The 21,359-nt window shown below is 33.5% G+C and overlaps 5 protein-coding genes across 5 annotated transcripts; 3 read left to right on the top strand and 2 right to left on the bottom strand.

The window, feature by feature from the left end:
* Positions 1-3,997: 3,997 nt before the first annotated feature.
* On the bottom strand, positions 3,998-5,656 carry LOC108318948 (heavy metal-associated isoprenylated plant protein 21). The gene is made up of 3 exons (XM_017549940.2): positions 4,740-5,656; positions 4,590-4,665; positions 3,998-4,341 (listed from the first exon to the last, which is right to left on the bottom strand). Exons 1-3 carry the CDS (start codon positions 4,809-4,811, stop codon positions 4,052-4,054), a joined length of 438 nt encoding a protein of 145 aa, XP_017405429.1. The 5' UTR covers positions 4,812-5,656; the 3' UTR covers positions 3,998-4,051.
* Positions 5,657-5,773: 117 nt separating this feature from the next.
* LOC108318947 (uncharacterized) lies at positions 5,774-9,090 on the bottom strand. The gene is made up of 11 exons (XM_017549939.2): positions 8,883-9,090; positions 8,744-8,806; positions 8,530-8,664; positions 8,344-8,446; positions 8,187-8,257; positions 7,989-8,093; positions 7,579-7,612; positions 7,350-7,450; positions 7,081-7,140; positions 6,826-7,026; positions 5,774-6,056 (listed from the first exon to the last, which is right to left on the bottom strand). Exons 1-11 carry the CDS (start codon positions 9,054-9,056, stop codon positions 5,967-5,969), a joined length of 1,137 nt encoding a protein of 378 aa, XP_017405428.1. The 5' UTR covers positions 9,057-9,090; the 3' UTR covers positions 5,774-5,966.
* A 155-nt stretch (positions 9,091-9,245) lies between these two features.
* Positions 9,246-11,095, top strand: LOC108318985 (50S ribosomal protein L22, chloroplastic). Its single transcript, XM_017549981.2, has 2 exons — positions 9,246-9,561; positions 10,538-11,095. Exons 1-2 carry the CDS (start codon positions 9,324-9,326, stop codon positions 10,921-10,923), a joined length of 624 nt encoding a protein of 207 aa, XP_017405470.1. The 5' UTR covers positions 9,246-9,323; the 3' UTR covers positions 10,924-11,095.
* Positions 11,096-12,940: 1,845 nt separating this feature from the next.
* LOC108318954 (elongation factor Ts, mitochondrial) lies at positions 12,941-17,063 on the top strand. Its single transcript, XM_052867461.1, has 7 exons — positions 12,941-13,363; positions 13,444-13,527; positions 13,670-13,844; positions 14,089-14,273; positions 15,134-15,259; positions 16,146-16,234; positions 16,742-17,063. The coding sequence occupies exons 1-7, from the start codon at positions 13,022-13,024 to the stop codon at positions 16,782-16,784; spliced, it is 1,044 nt and encodes a 347-aa protein (XP_052723421.1). The 5' UTR covers positions 12,941-13,021; the 3' UTR covers positions 16,785-17,063.
* A 1,674-nt stretch (positions 17,064-18,737) lies between these two features.
* LOC108318969 (uncharacterized) lies at positions 18,738-19,717 on the top strand. The gene has a single exon (XM_017549968.2). It carries the CDS (start codon positions 18,991-18,993, stop codon positions 19,471-19,473), a length of 483 nt encoding a protein of 160 aa, XP_017405457.2. The 5' UTR covers positions 18,738-18,990; the 3' UTR covers positions 19,474-19,717.
* The last annotated feature ends 1,642 nt before the right edge of the window (positions 19,718-21,359 follow it).

Here is a 21,359-nt window from a genome sequence, read left to right as displayed (position 1 = left end):
CACCCAATGACACACACACATAGACATACACACAAACACACAGACACAGACATACACACATAAACAAACACACACACACAGACACACACAAACACACACACACACACACAAAAACACACACACACATAAACACACACACATACACAAACACATAGACACAAATAAACATACTCAAAAACACAAACACAGACACACAAACACACAAACAGACACAAACAAACACACATACACATACACCGATAGACAGAGACACAAACACACATATTTATAGACATAGGCACATACGCACACAAACACGCGCGCGCACATACACAGTGATAAACACACAAACACACAAAAAGACACACATGCAAACACACATACACCCATAGACACAGACACACAAACAGAAAGACAAACACAATTGCACACAAACACATACATACACACACAAACACACACACACATAAGCACATACACAAACACACACACGCACACACAAAGGCACACACACATACATTCAATTTAAAATTTACCTTCAATACAACATTTGGCTCAATTGATATATTTTGATTCATCAAACCAACTAGAATAAATAACTAATCAACCAACATGATCACATCTCATTACAAACATGCAATTCACTCAACAAAGAATAAACTAATCTCACAAATGAAAAGAAAAACAACTAGTTTCCTTTACTTGGACTTAAGTTTTTTCTCTATCAAGCTTTGCGACTCAAACTTTCACAGTATTTTATATCTACACAAAGACAAACTCAAATAAGGGATCTGAACACATCATAGTAATCACATTGATAGATAGACATTTATTTTGAACCCATAAGAGTCATGTATAAGTATATTAGCGATGTGACTCAAACAAGGTAAAAAATTACCTTATTTTGATTTGGAGTACTTATGGTTTACTCTAATATTCAAATTGATGAATAAATTGGTTAATCATATAGAGAGAATAAAAAAAATGTTTAGAAAGATAATAACTTTTATAATATATAAAAGTTGATTTCTTATTTATATCTTTATTTTTAAATAATAAAATAATTAATTTTCACTCATATCTACTCCTCTTACCCTTAAGTATTTTGCAAATCCTTATATTAGGATCATATACATGTTGTGATAATAACTTAATAGAATAAAATGTTGATATTGTGACTTTTTACTATATTAAATAAGTAGTTTAATATGTTATTTTATATAAATAAATTATTTCACTATTTATTAATTACACACCATATTAAATCAAATAAATTATTTACTATTTTCATTAATATAATTAGAATAATTAATAATATTAACATATTACCTATTTTATTTTATTTTTGTCAAAAATTGGCACTTAATTAAATGTATATTTTTATAAAAATATAAAATTAATTGGTTTTTTAAAATGATCAAGGAAGTAATAACATATATTTAAAAACTAAAGAATTTAATAATAAAATACTCATCATTCTGTTAAAATCTATATTGATAATAAAAACACATTAATAAGTGATACTATTATGACTTAATTATGATAAATTGTGACAAATTTAGGAAGATATTAATTAGTAAGACTAATTTAAATTTCTGATGAGAAAATAATACAATGGAAAATCAACTAAACTAATTATTATAGAGGGAGATATATGGTAAATGTTTTGACACTTTAAGTAATTATTTAGAGTAACATTAATTATATTTTTATTAGTTATAGTTATTAATTATTAACAATGTAAATTGTTTTTAGGTGGAGAGCATGAAGAAATATTGAGAAAAAAGAGAAAAGAAATTGTAGAGTTTATATATATATATATATATATATATATATATATATATATATATATATATATATATATATATATATATATATATAAAAGACATTGTTGAGAGAAAGAGAGGGAGAGAGAGAGTGAAGGTGAAGATGGTGAGCGAGTGTGGGAAGCAAAGACATGGTGGTGAGGGGAAGAGGAAGAATAACCAAACATTTTCGGAGAAAACAAAGGAAACTTTGTCCAAAATCAAGCGACAATGCTCTCGCCCACGCGCCGGAAATGAACAGATGCTCTGCACCATCCACGACAACACATCGCCTGGCTACCAGTGGCTACTTCCTGGTTGGGTGGCGGAAGAACGCCACATGTTGTCTGGCAGGGTCTACAGGGTAATCTTCTTTTTTCTTATTCTTCATCTTTTCATGTATTGTTTTGTAAGTGTGCATGCACATCGTTATTTGATTTGCTTTCACTGCTATATGTTCTTGTTGTTTAGTGAGTATGTTGTTTTCTGTTGTGATTCTTACAAATTCTTATAACTGCTATTTTGAAATGAATATGCAGTACTACTATGATAGGGAAGGGCGTCAATACAGAAGCCAGAGCGAGGTTATAGCTTTGTGGGAAAAATTCGGAGTGGTTCTCATTGACAACTAATCATTCTATAACTATACACCTAAGGTATATATTATATATATTATATATATATATATATATATATATAGATATATCTATACATATAACATGTATATTACTGAATTTACCGTTCTTTCTTGCTTTCTACAGGACTACTTTTTGGATATTGAAACTCTTTTGAGATTAAAGTTCAAACATCATACGTACACATGTTATGTTATGTAATATCTAGTAGGAACTGTGTTCAGTGAAGATCAAATAACTACTTGTTAATGTTATGTTTGGTTTACTTAAGGTTGCTTCATTAGGGTTAGATTTGATCAATATGTTATTGTTCATGTTCAAAATTAAATACTATTGGATGTAAGTTTTCTCTTTAGAGAGAAAAGAGAAGGGAAATTATGCAGAAAAGTGTTTCCATAAATTAAGCATTCTGTGATTATAGCAAATTATTATGTGATTATGCAGTGCATACACAGAAACTGTAAAGTCAAAAGCTAGACCAATTAACTGGGATATATATCATTCTACATTTGTGGGTGTACTGTTTTAAATGGTGGGATCATCACATGAGATTACAATAATAAAAAAGACAGAACATTTTAAAAGGAATTGTTTTCAGATAATGCACTGGTCCTTTTGTTTATAATTAAGAACAGTAAAAGCTAAGTTTGAGGGATGTGTTTTGCAATAAAGCCAAAATTTAGGGACGTGTGTGTTCTAAGTTGTTGTCAATGGGTGAGCCTTGTCATTAATAATTAATTTTCTTGGTCACGGGAATTGTTTTTAGTCTTAGCAAGTTACTCTCCTCTTTTCTCAAAATATTATGGAAAAATATTGTATTAGACTCCCTTTTAATCTACTCTACATATACTTCACAATTGCTTTTATAATAAAATATAATGTTTAATGTAATAAAAATAAAATATTACAATAGAACAATATTGCATAAAATTGTAAGTTGAATGTAAGTGAAAAAGTAGAGTATCAAAGTAACATTACCCAAATTATATTATAAGATTTTTTTTTTCATTTTTCCATGACAATAAAATATGTATATAACTAATTGAAAATTAAGTGAAAAACAAGAGTATAAATGACAAAAAGAAATTAATATTATTTTAAACTTTGAAAATCATAGGTAAATACAACCAAAAATCTTCCACATGAGCACAAAGAGTGTTGTTAAACACATGTACACGTATAAATAATTATTCTATTTATTAGAGTAGTATTAAGCTTGATTTCCTCAAAAAAAGTTTCCAATTTAAGTTTGTGGATGATAGAAGTTGAAAGGAATGATATACATACATATATATTTATTTAGAAAAGATACAGACAAAAAACATTAGTGGTAAAAATAAATTGCAAAAAATGAAAAAATATTTATGTTGTTATCTAAATTAAAGAACATAAATAAGTTATGATTTACATACATAGTTTTTTTTCTTTTTCATTTTTCCTAACGTACAATGATTAGGCATGCATTAGATAACATGGAGAAATGAGAAAGAAAAAAAGAGCATACGTAGACAGCATTGCAGGTTTCTCAGAGAAGCATGCAGGCATGGGAAGAGAAGAAAAGAGAAGAAAAGAGAGAAATGAAGAAGAGTAGAAGGTTATTGTTTTATTTGATTTGAGGGAGATGGTAATGGATTACATGATGGAACATGCATGGACGTTGTCATCACTGAAGAAGGAGAGAAAGTTGTCTTGGGGAGGATCTGGAAAGGCCTGCACAACGTTTCTGACATATCCAGAAGGTGCTCTTCTGTCATATGCTCCTGTGGCATATGGATAGTACACAAGATGCTGCTCCACATATGGCCAAAACTTAGCTCTCACCTTCCCTGTGCTCCTTACCCTCTTCAACACCTTGTTTGGATCCACGTATCCGCTCACAACCACCCTGCTCTGCTTTCTGTTCACCTCCACAGATTTCACCCCTACATCCAACAAACAATAAATTTTTAAACTTTATATCATCACTATGATACTATGTTAGAAACTAGATTTCTTATATATATTATATACATTATAAATCACGTTCTAGTTGATTTGAAACTTCTGAAAACAACAGAAGATATATAAGAGATATGTATTAACTCCTCTTGCTTTGGAACATGCATATCAAACACTGTGTGTATTGCAGCAAACAGAAGAAAATGTTGTATATATTTATAATTAGCATCACCTTTTAGTGAAGTGACTGCATTTCGGACTCTTCTTTCGCAACCATCGCAGTCCATTCTCACTTTGATCTCAACTGTCTGAAATTAACATTTAAAGCAACTCAACGCATGTGAGTAGATGAGAGGAGCAAGGTGAAGGAAGAAGTTGTTACCTGCATTGGTTTGTGCTTGGTCCTAGTGGTGGTTACAGTGCAAAAGTGGGAGAGGTAATCAAGTGCACCCATTTTGTGATGACTGATTGATAGCAATGAATAGGGTTTATATATAATAGATTGAGAGGACTAGTTGGAAAATCAGTACTTCAGCATTGTATTATATATTATAAACTGTAATTATTAATGGGGACATATGTTCTTAAAAGGTTAGCAACTCTAACGCTGCATTGGTGTTGCCTCTGCCAGGGCCATATTTTATTCACAGTTTATTTTTTTCGATTCTTTATATTTATATTGTCTTTCAGTTTTTCTGTAATGATTATGATTTGCCTTTGGACACATCACCCTAACATATTGCTCCAATAATGCCTTTTATTATATGATTTTATCCACTGTTTCATTATTGAATGGTTCAATATCTTAGAACCAGCTTATTAGCATTAAGGTTTTGTATTTGTTAGCTCGTGAGTTAGTCTGTTCTGTTCTGTTAAAATTAATTATCAAAGTTGTAAGCAGGTTTAAACTAATGAGAAGTTGTAAACAAGCAATTATTTTCTTTCCTCAACCAAACCATGATATAAAGCTCCCATTTTGCTTCATTCCTGTAATTTTATGTTTATATTAATTATGGTAGATGGCCGAATATGGGCATTATTGAAGTCCGAAAGAGATAAGAATGGTGGTAAGATTGAAATATATAAATAAAAGAGCGGCGCAACGGCGGGAGGAAGGAAGAAAATGGTTTAATACTTTCCGCAAGAATAATATTGATTAATGATTATGGATCCAATCCCAAAGCAAATGGCACAATGATTTACTCGATATGTTATTGCTTGTTGCCTACCGAAAGTTTAAAGTTGTTCTTCTTTAGACCCACATCAAACAGATGGAAAGGGATAGAAGAAAAACCGTAATGCGCACCATCCAAACACTCAAATTTTGTATAGTTAGATCTGTTTAAGTGAGAGAAATAAATCTTGCACCGTGCCACCTTTTCATATGCAATGAGCTTGTAATTTAGCTAGCTGAAATAAGTATATGTTAATCTATTGTGGGAAAGCACATACACAATGCACAGCTTGATAAAATATAAAATCAGTCAAGAAAAACGCATAAATAAAAAAATTTAACATGAAAATAAAAATTTAAATAATTTCAAAACAAAATCGATTTCCTAAACAGCTAAAAATTAATTTAAAATATGCCTTGTTTGACAAACCACCCTCATAATTTCTTCAGCTTCTGCCCACGCAGTCCATTCCAGAAAGCAGCTGCATTTACTGCCTTTTTTCCAGGAAGCTGAACTTCCAATACCTGAAAGAGTTAGTGTCACTGATTCAGAAAGGCATATTTGACATGCAAGAATTTTGAGCTTTCATACCTATACTAAATTTGTGTACAAAAAGTGTTCTTATTTAGACTGAAGAGCAAGTGCTTCCTTAATGCTTGCTCCTCGTGATATAAAAGAAAAACACTGGTAAACTGTATCTCAGAAAGCAAGTAATTTCAAACTCGAAGATTTTGTATTTTCTAGTACGAATGCTCTTTCAATAAAGTGAGGATATACAATTCGCATTCCCAAAGACACTGCTCTTTCATCTGATATTATTTGTTTCAATTCTTTTTTTGAAAAGGTAAGTAAGATTTATATTAAAAAACTGTTAAAAAACACAACTGTCATTAGCCAGGCAAGAATTACAATCATAGAATCCAATCCCTATTGGATGAGACAAACACGTAATCATAGAAAGTACAAAAGCCTCTTGAATGCGTTACAGGAGTTTCCATTTTTATAGTTGACATTAATTTCATAGATAAATACATTTCCTGTTGATTCCAAGATGCAAGACGGTCAGAGAATTTCAAAGAGTACTTGGGCAAAATGAGAACAAGAGGGCGGAAATTTCCCATTTTTTATGGAAACTCGTGCATGAAATATATTTAATAGCGATTTTCAGAAAAAGATATTATTAAGCAGCAGCTTCAGCATAAGGGAATATATACAGTCATAAATTTCAAAAGGTAACTGGTTTCCACCCATCATCATCTACCTAGGTGGTGCAAACATAATACAAAAACGTACCTCAATTGTGGTACCCCTTCCACATGGAAATAACAACGCTCCGTCAACAAATGCAACATCATCTGCTTCATTGAACTGCACACTTTCATGACTGCTAAGTCGTGTGGTTATAATTTTAATATCCAAAGTTTTCTGCTCACCATTTTTCTCAACCACTAACACTCTTGCTCGAGTTCCTGGCCACCCTGAAAAGGCACGAACCTAAAATTGTTTTATGTCACAACTGTGCCCTTCAGATAAGATCAAGAAGTTTACCTTATTGTGTAGAACATATGCTTCTTCATCAAAGGATAGCCATGATTCATCTGAGTTTATCTGCATAGAGTAGAAAAAAAATGAGCAACTCCTTGTATATACCCGAGTGTTTTCTTTTCCTTATGAATAATGGGATGTTTACTGCACTGAACAGAAAGGCACGTAATACAAACCATCACCAATTCAATCTTTGACATTCACAGGTTTTCTAACTTAACTACAGCTAACTGCTAAATGAAATCATGTGAACATAATCAAGGCTCACATACCTTAGGAGCCAATGTAGCCTTAGAGTCATCTTGAGGTTGTGCCTTTAATATTGCTGATCCATCAAGTATCGAAGGAAGTTCCCTAATCAAAAGTTCAGATCCTGTTTTGTCAAATAAAGGTAGGAACTCAATCAGTGTAGAACACTATCAAAATGCCCAAATAAGAATACTTAGTACAGAGATCACCAAGAGAAAGGTACACAGAACGACAAAAATGGAACAATCATACCTTTATGAAAGAGGAGCTCAAGCAAATCAGGTGCCTACACAGAAATCTAAAGTTTTGTCAGAAGCAGGGAGAAAAAGTATACCAGCTTTGTAAGTTTTACCAAACAAGTTGACAGGTATGATTATAGGCAATCCATAATGCTAAACCCATAAAATTTTAACGTATGTTCTAATCACGAACCTGAAATACTATTAATACAATTAAGGGAGATTGTAACCCTTGATATAATATGCACCAATTTTACATATCCAAACCAGAAGTAGAAACATTTCAAATTTAGGTTACAAATGAAGGATAAAGATTATATGGAAAAACACTTATCTTCTTTGATATATAAATCAAAGGGCTGATGATGCATTTCCATTCCATTCATACCAATTGTAGCGGAGACGGACAAAGAGAAAACATACCTTTATTTGATCATCAACTTGAATTGTTTCAGTAGCAATGATAGGTCCAGCATCGAGAGCACGAACGGTGAATGCTAATGACACTCCAGTTTCTTTAACACCATCCTAGTGTACAAATCAATATAAACCACCAGCAAAGTAAGTTAATGAAATAGAAACATTGAGAATATAGGGATTGACGAAATAATTGGGGGGAACCTGCAATGCCCTTTGAACAGGAGCAGCGCCACGATACAATGGCAGCATGCTAGGGTGAATGTTGACTGTTCCTGAGGTATTTGCAAATGGAAAGGTGTCATAGAGGTCTTAAGATTTAGCAATAGAATGGCTGGCAATAGAGGAGGGAGTGACAAACCCAATGGAGGAATATCTAGAAACTTGGTAGGTAATATATTGCCATAGGCAGCTGTAATGCACAGGTGAGGTTGCAAAGCTTTTAAATTTGACAAGAAAACATCCTGAAGGAATTGAATTGGATGAGAAAGAAGCAAATTTAGGAAAAGAAACGCAATAAACAGAATAGGATAGAAAAGCTAGGTACGTCTCCAGCTTTATCGGGAGTGAAAATGAGATCGGGGGAGAAGCCCCTGTCAAGAGCATGAGTGGCCAAGGGAGAGAGGGCGAGCTTCTTGCCCCTGTCCCTTCTAGCAGGTGGCTGAGTCACGATGGCCGCAACCTGATGAATTGCATACACAGTGTAAACATGGAATGAACGTTGAATTACAAGAAAATGGCGTGTGTATCGGATGAGAAACCTCGAATAAAGAATGTGGAGAAGCAGAAGCGTTGAGAAGCGTGTCAAGGACTATGGCGGAGACCTGAAAAGCAGAGAATGAAGTGAAACAGAAAAAGTTGAAGAAGGTAGCATGAGTGCTCGGAGAGACAGAGAGAGACCTGAGGTGCGCCCAAGAAGACAAGGGGCTTCTTGGTGGTTGTGGAAGCAGAAGAGAAAGGGAGGGAAGGAGAGACGCTCTGCAAACAGCACAACCTACGAATCATGGTGGTTGCGGTTGTGGTTGTGGCTGTGGCGGTTGAGGGCATAGAACCACACCACCTGTAGCTATGCATTTCTACTTCCCTTCCTTCTCTCTCTGTCTCATATCACAATTATACATAATTTTTTTAATCAATTCAACATATTAAAAATTAAAAATAGTAAAGGTAATTTTTTTTTTAAAATGGTTTACACAAGAAAAAAGAAAATAAATAATTAATTAGCTAAATATTAATTTTGAAAAAGAACCGAATTGAAACCCCTCTCTCCCCTTTATCTTATCCATCTCATTCTCACTCCTTGGTTTGCAGAGCAGGGGTAAGTAACATAGCATAACAGACATGGCTGTTTCTCTGTCGGTGAACCGTCCTCTCCTTCGTCTTCACCACAAGCATCCACCTTTACCTGTGGGCATCGCTCCCCAACTCCATTTCCACTGTCAGCCCAAGCTCGCCGGAATTCGATGCTCCTCCTCGCCCTCCCATTTTACCGACAAAACCCTCATTTCCATCAAACCTAACACTTCCCACATCAATGACAACCCCCTCGCTTGTCGCTTCCACGCTTCCCAGTTTGGAGGTGCGCTCTTTCTCTTTCTCCTTCTCCTTCTCCTTCATTTTTATTGACCCTTCTCCATAGCATGCTTCTTCTATTTCTCTTCTGATTTCAACATCGCAACCCTAACCTAACTATTTACTTACTCAATTTTCTTGTTTGCGCTCCATTTACGTCAAATATTAGCCCCAATTTATTCTATTACAGTCTAATGCGCCTTCTTCTCACCATATATACCCTTCATTTAGATATATTACAATCGGCAGGGTCTCAAACGGACCTTTTTCTTCATATTATGTGTCCTTCTTTCATCTTGTTTCCAGGGGTAAAATTCAGTAATCAGTATTGTATTGTGAATTCCCAATTTCACAATTATGAATGTTTATTTGTCAACATGGTTTTATTCAGTAATCAGTGTTCTGTTGTCAATTCCCAATTCCTATGGCTGCGTAATGATTTGAGTTAGTATTGGTTGAGAGTTCTACAAGTTTTAACATCTGCATTAGTTATCCATGGGGCACGTCAACCACATCTATCATCCAGTGCATTCCAACGCCAATCGGATGCCTTTGCCTCTCATACACTTCTTGAGACTGTTTTTCAACTGTAGCATAAACTTAGTGGCGATTCTTTAATTCTTGAAAGTTTCTGTAGCTTTTAATTAATGTTCAATAAATTGGTTGAGGCGTATATATATATATATATATATATATATAGCATACCACCATCAGTTCATGTACGTTTCCTTCAATTAAAGGGTGACAGTTCTTCCTAAATGTTGGTGTGTGAAATGCAAAGAAGACATGAGTGACTGACTGAAGAGTATGAGGTCTTTCTGAGTCTCACTCTCACACAAACAAAGGCTTACATTAGAAATTTTAGGCTGTCAAATATTTAGCTTTTTACATTTTACGGGTCTAGTTGTATCTGGTTAGAGATCTGCAGCTTAGAAGGAATTGGGAAAAGATGTAACCGATATTTAAATTTGATGCTGGTGCAGGACAGGAGAGCAGCAAATCCGTGGAAGCGTACGCTGTTGGGCGAAACATTCGCATGTCCGCTAATAAAGCTCGAAGAGTGATCGATCAGATTCGTGGACGAAAATACGATGAAACACTTATGATATTAGAACTCATGCCTTATCGAGCCTGTGAAGCCATTCTGAAGATAGTGTTTTCTGCTGGAGCAAATGCTACCAATAACCTGGGTTTAAGCAAGGGAAGTTTAGTTATCAGTAAAGCAGAGGTTAATGAAGGAAGAACAATGAAAAGGGTAAAACCTGTGGCTCGAGGGCGTGCTCATCCAATTAAAAAGCGCACTTGTCATATAACCGTCACTGTAAAAGGCTCACCAAGTGAGTCCATCGTGGAAGCGAGCCCTGCATAATCCTTTTCGGACTAAGTGTATGTACGCCTTATGATGAGTTAGTTCCCTTTACCCATTGTATTTGATCAAAATTTCTGTATTTCGACATTATGTACTTCATTTATACCGTGTGACTTGACTTGTAGAGGAGTGATGAACATGCTTAAATATTCAATTTAATTAGTCCTGAAAATGAATGGTTTTGTATTGCAATTTGAAAAAAATAAATAAATTTGACATTGCTAATACTTACCAAAAATAAGTAATGTAGATTCAGCATCCAGCACTAAGCAAACAATTCTGAGTTACTAAAGTTAGTTCCTTCTATTGGTAATGTATTACGTAGTACATGTCTGATATCACGGTGGATATGAAAGGAACCACGTTAATTCTACTGAAACCATTTTGGATTCAAATTTAAGAGTTTGATTGTCAAAGAAAAATCAAGTTGTCTTTTTAGGAGTTGTATTTTCTCTAGGTTGTCCTCATCTCATAAATTTTGCTTCATCTCTTCCTTCTCAAAGCAGTCTAGAGATGGCTTTGATCATCCAAAATGATCAAATTAAACCTTGTTCTGAGCACCGTCTCGAGACCTTCCCTTGGCCACTCTTGATATTACTCTGCTTTTGTCCAGCCGTGTATGACCTCCATTGCTAAATGGGTATGTTACCTAACCATGAAATTGAAGTTTGGTTTGGGCGATTTTGAGGGATAGAGAACTGTGAATTGGTAGCATAATAGAAGAACTGGTGCATCTTACTACTATTATCAGTAACAATGGACGGAATCCATATATCATACACAAAGTACTGGTGATGGTTACTAATTTCAGAAATTCTGATATTGTCTAGGCTAATTTAAGTTGAATGACTTGAAAAGTAGTACTAAAGTGACAAAGAATGGAAGTGAATGAATGCTTAGGGTTATAGTTTTCCTTATGCTCAATTATTTTCTTAATTTAGTTTCCAATAATGAACCCCTGATCTATTTTGTAAATACCGATTTTTCCTCCTTGATATATACTTTTAATTATTTATCATGAAATTAAAATATTTTTCTCAAATTAGTTTTTTCGTTGAAAACCTAATTCAAATAAATGATAAAGTGCATAAAGGAGGACTAATTTATCTAATTGAAAATTAGGCTTGATGGTTGGTTATTCATTCAACTCTTTTAACCTTTTTTGACTCATGTAGTAATGATTTCTCGAATATTAAAACAAAATTGTATTGCCAAAAGACCATATTATCTTCTTCATCATTTCTTGCTACTTCGAGCCTTGTCAATAGGTTGATAACACACACACACATATATTATATATATTTATATATATATATATATATATATATATATATATATATATATATATATATATATATATATATATTTTAAGTGTAATATTTTAAAATTAAATTAATATCTTTAATTTTCGTAAAGTAAAATAAGAAAGGAGTATTTAAAGTAAAAAGAAAAAAGGAATTACAACTTTTTTAAAATTATTAATAGTTTACAAACTTGTTAAGTATTATAATAACTTTAATAAATTTATTAAGTTAGCTGCGTAATATATGGAATAATGTATTAAATTAAGTTAGATAAAATTGGTAACGAAATGACATGTTACAATTATTTATTTTCTAAATACATAGCATTGTTGAAAATATAATTTGTATAATGAAACTTTGTGATTTAAAAGTTATAACATTTTAAAGAATTTAACGGTGAGAACATTATTTGGTAATAAAAATTGAAAATTTAAGTTATAATTTAAATTAATGATTTAAGTTAATATTGTAAACATGTACTTATTTTTTGAATTATTACAATTTCATTAGGCATTGGAATAATTAAATTGAAATTTAAAATAAATATAAAAAATATTATTTATTATATAAATACAAATTAAACAAATAAATTCATAAATTTACTAATAATAAAAGTATTTTAATTATTTAGTTAGTTTAATAACAATTTTTTTTAATGATATTTGGGAAGAAAAAAAAATTGTAAGTTTAGTACCTTGGAAAAAAATTCGAGCTTTCCATTGTCAAGGATGAATTTTACAGTGTGTTGAAAAGCCCTAGCATTCCATCAACTGAGCTGCATTTTCTCTTTTGCAATGGCATTCTACGGAGCCGCAAAACGTGTTTGTGTTTTCATAAGCCGGAATCGTTCGTATTCTTCGTCGGCGTCGGAGAACGTGAATCTGATAAAACAATTGCGAGAGAGAACAAGCGCTCCCATCAAGGACGTTAAAGCCGCTCTGGTGGATTCCAATTGGGACATCGAAGCTGCTCAGAAGGAGCTCAGGAAAAGGGGAAAAGTTTTGGCTTCCAAAAAATCGTCTCGAATCGCCTCCGAAGGTTTGCTCGCCCTCGCCCAAACCCCCGCCAAAGTCGCTCTCATCGAACTCAACTGCGAGACCGATTTTGTTGCCCGAAACGATATTTTCCGACACTTGGTTTGTCTCTTCGTGTTCTTCATTTTTCAATTACCCCTTTTTTCACACACTTCTCACTTACTCTCTTCTTCAATCCTCAGGCATTGTGTTTGGCAAAGCAAGCTTTGTCGCTCGATAACTCTTCTTCTTCTTCTGCCTTTCATGTCGGACCTCAATCTTTGCATGTACGTTACATAACGCTCTCGATGTTGTTGCAATAAACCTCTTTTATACAAATGAACTGAGTTTCCTCGTTTCCTAAAATCCTCTCAAGCTACGAGGTTGTTACGGCATGTGTTTATTGACATAATCGCTTTCATTTGCCAGGACACGACGTTGAATCTTGAGCATCCAAAGATCAGTGGAGAAACAACCGTTCAAAATGCAATCACTGAAGTGGCTGCCATGATGGGGGAGAATGTGAGGCTTAGAAGAGGTTATGTCTTGCCTGCTTCCTCCAACGGTTTTATATCTACGTATCTTCATACCAGTCCCCAACATGGTAAAAATTCATTCCACTTCTTGCTTTTCTTCCTTTTACTTTCTGCTCTTCTCTTACAACTCTTTTGCCACTCTTGCTTTGCATGTGAAACGTTGGGGTGCAATGTATGTATTTACATGCATGAAGTTGTTTGAATGAGATCAATTACATTTTGTTTTACTATATCTTGTGCTGAGTACCAAATGCTTTGTGGTATCTAGAAACTTAACCCTATAAAGATTCTGACTCTCTCCTGTTTGATTAGGTTTGGGTCGCATTGCTGGAATTTTGTCCCTTGAAGTAGATGACGGTAAAACACAAGTGGAAGCTCTACAGCGTGTTGGATCAGAATTGGCCATGCATGTAGTGGCAGCAAAGCCATCATTTTTAACAAAGGAACTCGTGCCCTCAGATGCTTTGCAAAATGAGCGGGAAATTCTTAAATCTCAGGTATAGGTTGATTTCTTTTAGATTGAAGCTCAGTCCCGTGCTGAATACATGAATCGTAGTTAATATGGCATTGCTCGGCTTCTGTTTCTTTTGGTCTTTAAGTATTACTTGAAAATCTGTCATTTATTTCAGCAATCTAAATTAAAGAAAAGTACTTGTAGAACTACAAAAGAGGCAAGCAAACATGACCAACAAAAATAGCAAGCTGTCATAACAGAAAATTAAGCTAACACCCTCTCAGATATTGTATGAATTGTTCTGTGCTAATTTAATTTTCTTGTTTCCTTTTATAACGTTTATTTTCTCATGAGGGAGATAGGTTTGAAAGTTGCGATGCTTTCATAGATGCAACAGACCATATGGCAAATGAAAAAGGCCTTAAGTGTCTTTCCAAGGACTGTTTAAGATGGCGTTGTAGGTTTAATCTGCCTTGTAGTTAATTGGTCTTGACTATATTTCAATTGGCAAGGAATGGTTCAATTGGGAAAATGGACATTTGAACTAGTTTCTTTATGAACTGTGGCCATTTACACCTGTACAAGAATGATAACCTTCTTGTGCATAAACACGGTCCTTTTTTCATCCACCTTTTTCCTGCCATAAATAAATATATGCCTGGATTAATAAGTATTTAGGGTTGGCCTATTTAGACCAATTCAACTCTTGGATTGATAAACCAAAACTTCTCTAGCAATTACAATTCAGAATTGGAAGAAAACTTTGTTCGGCAATTGTAATCTGCCTGATGTTTTATTGGATTTCTTAATTCATATACTTCATATGCTAAAGTTCCACTTTCTTTACCAATATTTAGAAACCAAACGAAAATTTAAACTCTTACTATGGTTTAATTATTTCAGGCAGAATCCTCTGGTAAGTCTCAGATGGCCATAGAGAAAATGGTTGAAGGACGACTACGCAAGTATTTTGAGGATGTTGTATTTATGGACCAAAAGTTCATTATGAATGACACTATGAATGTGCAGGTATGTGAATTGAAATGGATTCATTTGTGATTTATGTCAGGGTGGAATTTATGATGGCTATAGCCATATGGTGGTTGTCAGTGTGAGTACTTGTTGTGGTGTTTACAATTCTTGGTAAGGTTATGGTGGCAGCAAATGCATTCATTATTCGTTACCATGTTTGATATGAGAGATTAAAAAAATTGTAAACAGCCCCTGCATCAAGTTGTAGATCGTCTTAACTTGTGAATTTGGCGAAAAGTGACAATTATGATGTCTTCACCATTGAAAAAGGCAAAAGAGAGGCGCACTTGAGAGTAAGAGTTGGGTTGCCTTTCTTCGAGATGCCAGACTTATTACCACATTATTGGATTTCTACTTCCTTTTATGGTTGAAACCTTTTTTTATTTGGACTTACATATAGCCCACATGCCCCAATAATCCAAATCATCTCTAAATAGTGATGTCTCCTTCATTCCGAGTTTATGATAATAATTAAGAAATGAGAAACCTATATTTGCTGCTGGGAAGCTGAAAATTTCTTCCAAGCAAATATGCAGTATAAAACTGTGGGTAGCCATTCAAAGTTTCAAACTCTAGGTTGGCCTTAGTATGTTTCCGGACACTAATCAGAAAATGAATGTGTTTTATTGTTTTCAGTGCCATTAAGCTTTTTTCTATATTTCCGGGATCACAACCCAGATGTAGAATTTCATGATAAGCTTCCTGATTGTCTTTGACTAGTAGCGTTATAATATATTTAATGGAATTACGAAGTGCATACTCTTTAGATGTGTATTTGCTATTTATGTGTGTGTAATGCTGTGTGCCTTTTGTGAAGCATCCATCTTGGACCAATTTGTTTGTTTAGTAATTGATTTCTAGTATCTCTCATTCTTCTTTGCAGGCGGTGCTGGATAATCTATCCAAGGAGGTGGGTTCATCTGTGAGGGTTGTGAACTTTCTTAGAATGGAAGTTGGGGAAGGAATTGAAAGGTAAAAACCAGTACATTTTTGGATAGTCTTTTCCTATCTTATTCTAAATTCCATTTATGTACCGTTGAAACGAAAATGATTGCAATTGTCCTTTAGTTTAAGGGTTTAACCAAAGTATTGTAGTTTAGTTGGTGGCGTATTACTTTAGAACTTATGTTTTTGCTTGTTTTCATCATGCTGTAATTACAGTTGGGATTAAAGTGCATAAATAAGCTTTTATGCTAGCTAATTGAAAGTGTTAAATTTCTCCATTTTATATGATCATGTAAACAACCTTGAGTATTTTTTTACCTCACCTACCTAAAATGATTATGTCTTCATACCTAGAAACTTCAGGATCATTTCGGCTTTGCAGCATCCTATCCCTGACTGACCCACCCAATGCTCCCAAACAATTGAGAATAAAATTGTTGATTAAACTCCTATTATGTTTTTTTATGTCTGAGAGTTTATTTGCATTTACTTTGGATTGAATTAACAGTTTTACTGGCCATCTACATTTTTCAGGCAAGAAACAGATGCATCAGAGACCGTCGCTCAAGTTGCGTAAGTTTAAAGAAATTCTATCTATTATTCGGGGAGGAAACCCTCTGAGAGCTCTACTTTGTTTTTAAGGCTTTTGCTCTCAAGCTGATTATATTTAAACATGTATGTTCCGATATTGATCCAGCGATTAGGTACAGGATTCGGTCGAAAATTTTGCTCGGTAGTGGAATCATAAATGATTTCTGTTTGACTGCATTACTTTGTTCTGGGCTCTCTCCTGATCCCACAAAAGAAGTTGAACACATTAGCGTGGCTCTCAAAATAATAAAGTTATGGTTTTATATCTTGAGTTCACAGTTTTCAATTTTATTTTCAGAGCTACATATTCGTGTTTGCATAATGTTGTGTTTTTAATTTTAATCCCATCTTTTTAAGTGGTTTAAATCTAGTGTCAATCCCATTTTCAAAGCAAGTTTTGCTCATTAATATACTGCACTTTGAACGTTCTATATACTATGTTTTAACTATTTATAGTGCATTTGGACGCACGTTTCGTGGCCCTGGTTTCGATCCCAACTAAACGTTTGGCTACTGTGGAATATGGGCTGTTTCTTCACGCATCTCCATGACTTTTGTGATACTCCTATGATCTAAACAAAAGTACTGTATCTCTATTTTTTTTTGTACTATTCTTTAAAAGTGTTAAATGAAATACTTGAGTAGTATAATCGGAAACTTAACATTATGCCCTGCTGGGTAATACAAGTCCGCAGTTATAATAGGGTCGACATAACTGGATTGGATTAACACAAAAAAGTGTACTCGTGTTATAGTTTTTGTAATAGTTGATTTGGGTTATTTTTTATTCTGGAAAAGGTGATCCAGAATTCTTTTACTTTAGAAGAGTTGATCCGAAAGAATTTTGAGTTTACTGATGTTGTTCTAAAGTCAATATCTGCAAATAGTACTGTACTACTTTAAACAAAAATATGGTAATGTTCTGAACTCTGTTGTCATTTTACCTGTATTGATTAATTGAACCATTTTTCTGGTTTATGAAGTCGCAATGGATCAGGAAAGTTCTTACTGCGTGTACATTGTGATCTTGCAAGTCGTTTTCTACATTATGTTATATAATAATACACTACACAGGGTGTGACGATTGGAAAATGTGGTAGCGCGCTACTGCTATTGCTTCCGCCCAACTTTCCGTTCCAACTACTTAATGATTTAGCACACTAACTCTTTCGGAATCAATTCATGCACAAACTAAGCAAATTAATTTAGTACTTAAGAAGGAACCACGAGACTTGTCATCATCACGCACGCAAACCCAAGAGAAAAATAATGCAAAAGGAATGAAGCCAATTAGTTTATGATCCCAATGGCGTAGGAAACATGTGTAGGTAATCATGAGTATGAGTTCATAGATGAATGAGATGTCATCCAACAGTCTATGGGATGGAGAAATAAACATATTTATTTTTTAAAAACAACTTAGAAGCAAGCATAAGACTTCCTATTTATTGCAATCACGATATAATTCTGTTCATACGTATCACAGAGATCATGCTTTTGGAAAAACGAGAGACGAATGATGTTATGAATATTGTTTATGATTTATCGACAAGCTAACCGACACGGTCACCGCAAATGACAATGTCACATAAAGCTTCGAAGCTAGTGTTTTACAAATTGTCAATTCCGTAAATTCACATGCATTGATCAAACTTTTTGCGTCCAAAAGTATACATAGTATAATATAATAAATAAAGTCACTTCCTTATTTTGTGCGGAAGGCACAGCAGATAATGGGATTTGTCATCTGTGCTGAAGGAATAATTGCACACCACCTGTGACGTGACTATTATAATAATAATAATAATAATAATAATAATAATAATAATAATAATAATAATAAGGAATATTATTGCATTTGGGTTTCACGCGTACACTGTCATGGCTACAGATCAAAAGCTTCCGTCTCTAAACATATAAAAGAATAAGTAAACAAGTTATCAGATACAACACGAAAATGCCACAGAAGCTTCTTGTTGGCACTAACGCGGACTCTGTTACAATGTCAACCCTATGTGTATTTAATTAACTTCCTCCTTTGAATCTCAAATTTCTAACTATACTGCTTCACATCACATTTTCTCTTGTGTGTGTATATATATATATATATATATATATATAGACTGAAAGTTGAAAGCCTGATATAAACACACATAGTTATTATCTGTGTTTGCATATAAGCAAAGTTGAAGATGGGGAATTACATTTCATGCACTCTATCAACAGCAGGGAGCAAGCATTGGAGAGGAATAAAGGTGATATTTCCAAGTGGGGAGATTGAGGAGTTTGAAGAAGGAGTTAAAGCAGCAGAACTCATGCTTGAGATGCCAAGCTTCTTTGTGGTGAACACTCGGTCTCTACAGATTGGACAAAGGTTTTGTGCACTGAACGCAGATGAGGAGCTTGAGTGTGGCAATGTTTATGTGATGCATCCCATGAAAAGGCTTAATTCTGTGGTCAGACCATCTGACATGGGTGCCTTGTTACTCACTGCCAAAAGGGTCACTGCAAAAGTGAGAGTTGTTCCTGAGAAACAAGTGGAGGAGCCCAAGTTCAACTTTGACGACATTGAAGAGTTTTCTAGCCCCGAGTTCGTGCACAGGTTGTCCATCACCAGGTCAAAGAAACCTTTGCTTGAGACCATAGCAGAGGAACCGGTGTGTGCCAGATCATAATCAGAAGGCCTCATGTGGAGAATACTTCTCTGCAGGACCAAGTCCAGATTGTGGCTTTCTTGTGATTATGGGACATCAATTACTTTTAGTTTCTTTTTTCTTCATTGTGATTGGAATTGTATGTATTACTAAAACTAATTCAAGACATTAGACATGGAGTATTGTTAGACCATTCTTATATTCAATTGTTAGATTTCATTGCCATAATCTTCAATTCTGTTGTTGTTGGATTTTAGTTAGAATTGAGAGCGAAATTGAATGATATTTGTTAGATATATTAAGTTTTATGTTAACATGAAAAAAATTTCTTATATTAATTATGTTGTTTTTTTTTTACATAATTAACACATGAACATTTATCCTATTCGGTAATGATTCAAAGCATTGAAGTTGTTTTTTTATCTTCTTTTTGGATTTGATCTTATTGATTCGATGAGACTTTTTTTATGTTTTAGGATTTTTCTTTTTCTTCACGGTGTTTTTTGGTCTCTCTTCTACTTTTAACATTTCTTTTGTCACCATTGTGTATGATCCATGAGTCTTTACTAATTATGTTCATGCACACTCGTTTAATGATAAGTTAGATGACACTAAATAACCTTACAATTACTTGTCGTGACATTTCCTTTGTAGTCACTATGGTAAGCCAATTTCTCAATTTGTCATCTAAAGATCATTTAAATACAATAATTTGTATATTAAAGTACATTAAATAATTTTTTAGAAAAGAGTTGTTATATGGTTTCAATAACCATTCAAAAGGTGTTTTCTATTAAGACGTTGATTAGGCAAGATCTCCCTGTGATAGAGGATCCACTTTTGGGTACTGTATGTCCATTGGTGGTAACTTGATCTATTAGAAAAACAAAAAGCAAAGTATTGTGACAAGATCTAGTACATAAACATAATATAGAGTTATGGCTACAGCCACTTCTAAAACTTGTTTGACTTAAATAATTACTTAAAAAATTATAATTTAGAAATGTCACTTAAATAATGATACTTATATATGACAATCGGATTGCTCTTGGTATAAAGTTCTAATCTTGTTTTTCATAGAAGTTCTAATCTTATTTTGTACAAAAAAATTGATTATCATTTTATATAAAGACATCAAAAGACTAAGTTTATAAACTCAAATAATTAATTAACAAATATGTCATTTAAATCTTTACTAAAATAAAAAATTAATTATATTTATAATTTGAAACATACCATTTATACCTATCAACTTAGAAGAGAATGTTATATATTACATTAATTAAAAAAACATGTTCATATGTTATTTTTTTACATCTTCGTTTGTGAATGAATTTAACCCACGTTCTCTACATTATAAATATATTATCTTATTTATGTTCTTTATATAAGGGAGATTAACCATAATACTATTCATTTCTCAAGATTTGATTATGATTACCAGATTGAAGGAATGTGAAGTTAGATGATGGTCCGTTCAGAAAACAACTTGAAGGCTTTCAATTATCAAAGTAAAATCAAAGGAAAACGTTTCCCTTTCGTTTACGCGTTTCTTGTTGTCTGTGGACATCGGGTGTATTATTTGACTTCTCAACTTATCACATTGTTCTTGTTTTTTCAACGAGTACAGCTGAAACTTCATTAATATAAAAATATTATATTCAAAGATCAAAATGTCATGAACTTAAAATTTAATAACCATCTTAAACAAGAATTATTCCACACAATTTATCCTTTAATTTCAAAAGTATTTCTTAATTTCATTTTGTCATAAAACAAATAGTCTGTCTTGAAAACAGCAACGTTTTTTCTATTTAATTCTATCCTAAGAACATATTCCAAACCATTGTTTAATAAGAACGGTGATGTACTCTTCAAAAAAACTGAACTTGTTGGTATTAGGAAAT

This window comes from Vigna angularis, chromosome 8 (genome assembly GCF_016808095.1).
Source record: "Vigna angularis cultivar LongXiaoDou No.4 chromosome 8, ASM1680809v1, whole genome shotgun sequence".
Lineage (NCBI taxonomy): Eukaryota > Viridiplantae > Streptophyta > Magnoliopsida > Fabales > Fabaceae > Vigna > Vigna angularis.
Note: the sequence above shows the minus strand (reverse complement) of the source record. Positions and strands in the feature narration are given on the sequence as shown.

What these genes read in the sequence shown, in the direction of transcription:
- LOC108318954 (XM_052867461.1), top strand. Translation starts at nt 13,022, where the DNA reads ATGGCATTCTACGGAGCCGCAAAACGTGTTTGTGTTTTCATAAGCCGG. An exon ending in ACGATATTTTCCGACACTTG is followed by an intron (nt 13,364 to 13,443) that starts GTTTGTCTCTTC and finishes TTCAATCCTCAG; the next exon opens with GCATTGTGTTTGGCAAAGCA. An exon ending in ATGACACTATGAATGTGCAG is followed by an intron (nt 15,260 to 16,145) that starts GTATGTGAATTG and finishes TCTTCTTTGCAG; the next exon opens with GCGGTGCTGGATAATCTATC.
- LOC108318969 (XM_017549968.2), top strand. Translation starts at nt 18,991, where the DNA reads ATGGGGAATTACATTTCATGCACTCTATCAACAGCAGGGAGCAAGCAT.
- LOC108318948 (XM_017549940.2), bottom strand. Translation starts at nt 4,811, where the DNA reads ATGGGTGCACTTGATTACCTCTCCCACTTTTGCACTGTAACCACCACT. An exon ending in CCAAGCACAAACCAATGCAG is followed by an intron (nt 4,666 to 4,739) that starts GTAACAACTTCT and finishes TGTTAATTTCAG; the next exon opens with ACAGTTGAGATCAAAGTGAG. An exon ending in TGCAGTCACTTCACTAAAAG is followed by an intron (nt 4,342 to 4,589) that starts GTGATGCTAATT and finishes TGTTGGATGTAG; the next exon opens with GGGTGAAATCTGTGGAGGTG.
- LOC108318985 (XM_017549981.2), top strand. Translation starts at nt 9,324, where the DNA reads ATGGCTGTTTCTCTGTCGGTGAACCGTCCTCTCCTTCGTCTTCACCAC. An exon ending in CCACGCTTCCCAGTTTGGAG is followed by an intron (nt 9,562 to 10,537) that starts GTGCGCTCTTTC and finishes ATGCTGGTGCAG; the next exon opens with GACAGGAGAGCAGCAAATCC.
- LOC108318947 (XM_017549939.2), bottom strand. Translation starts at nt 9,056, where the DNA reads ATGCATAGCTACAGGTGGTGTGGTTCTATGCCCTCAACCGCCACAGCC. An exon ending in CTCCACATTCTTTATTCGAG is followed by an intron (nt 8,665 to 8,743) that starts GTTTCTCATCCG and finishes GCAATTCATCAG; the next exon opens with GTTGCGGCCATCGTGACTCA. An exon ending in TGAGCTCCTCTTTCATAAAG is followed by an intron (nt 7,451 to 7,578) that starts GTATGATTGTTC and finishes TTGACAAAACAG; the next exon opens with GATCTGAACTTTTGATTAGG.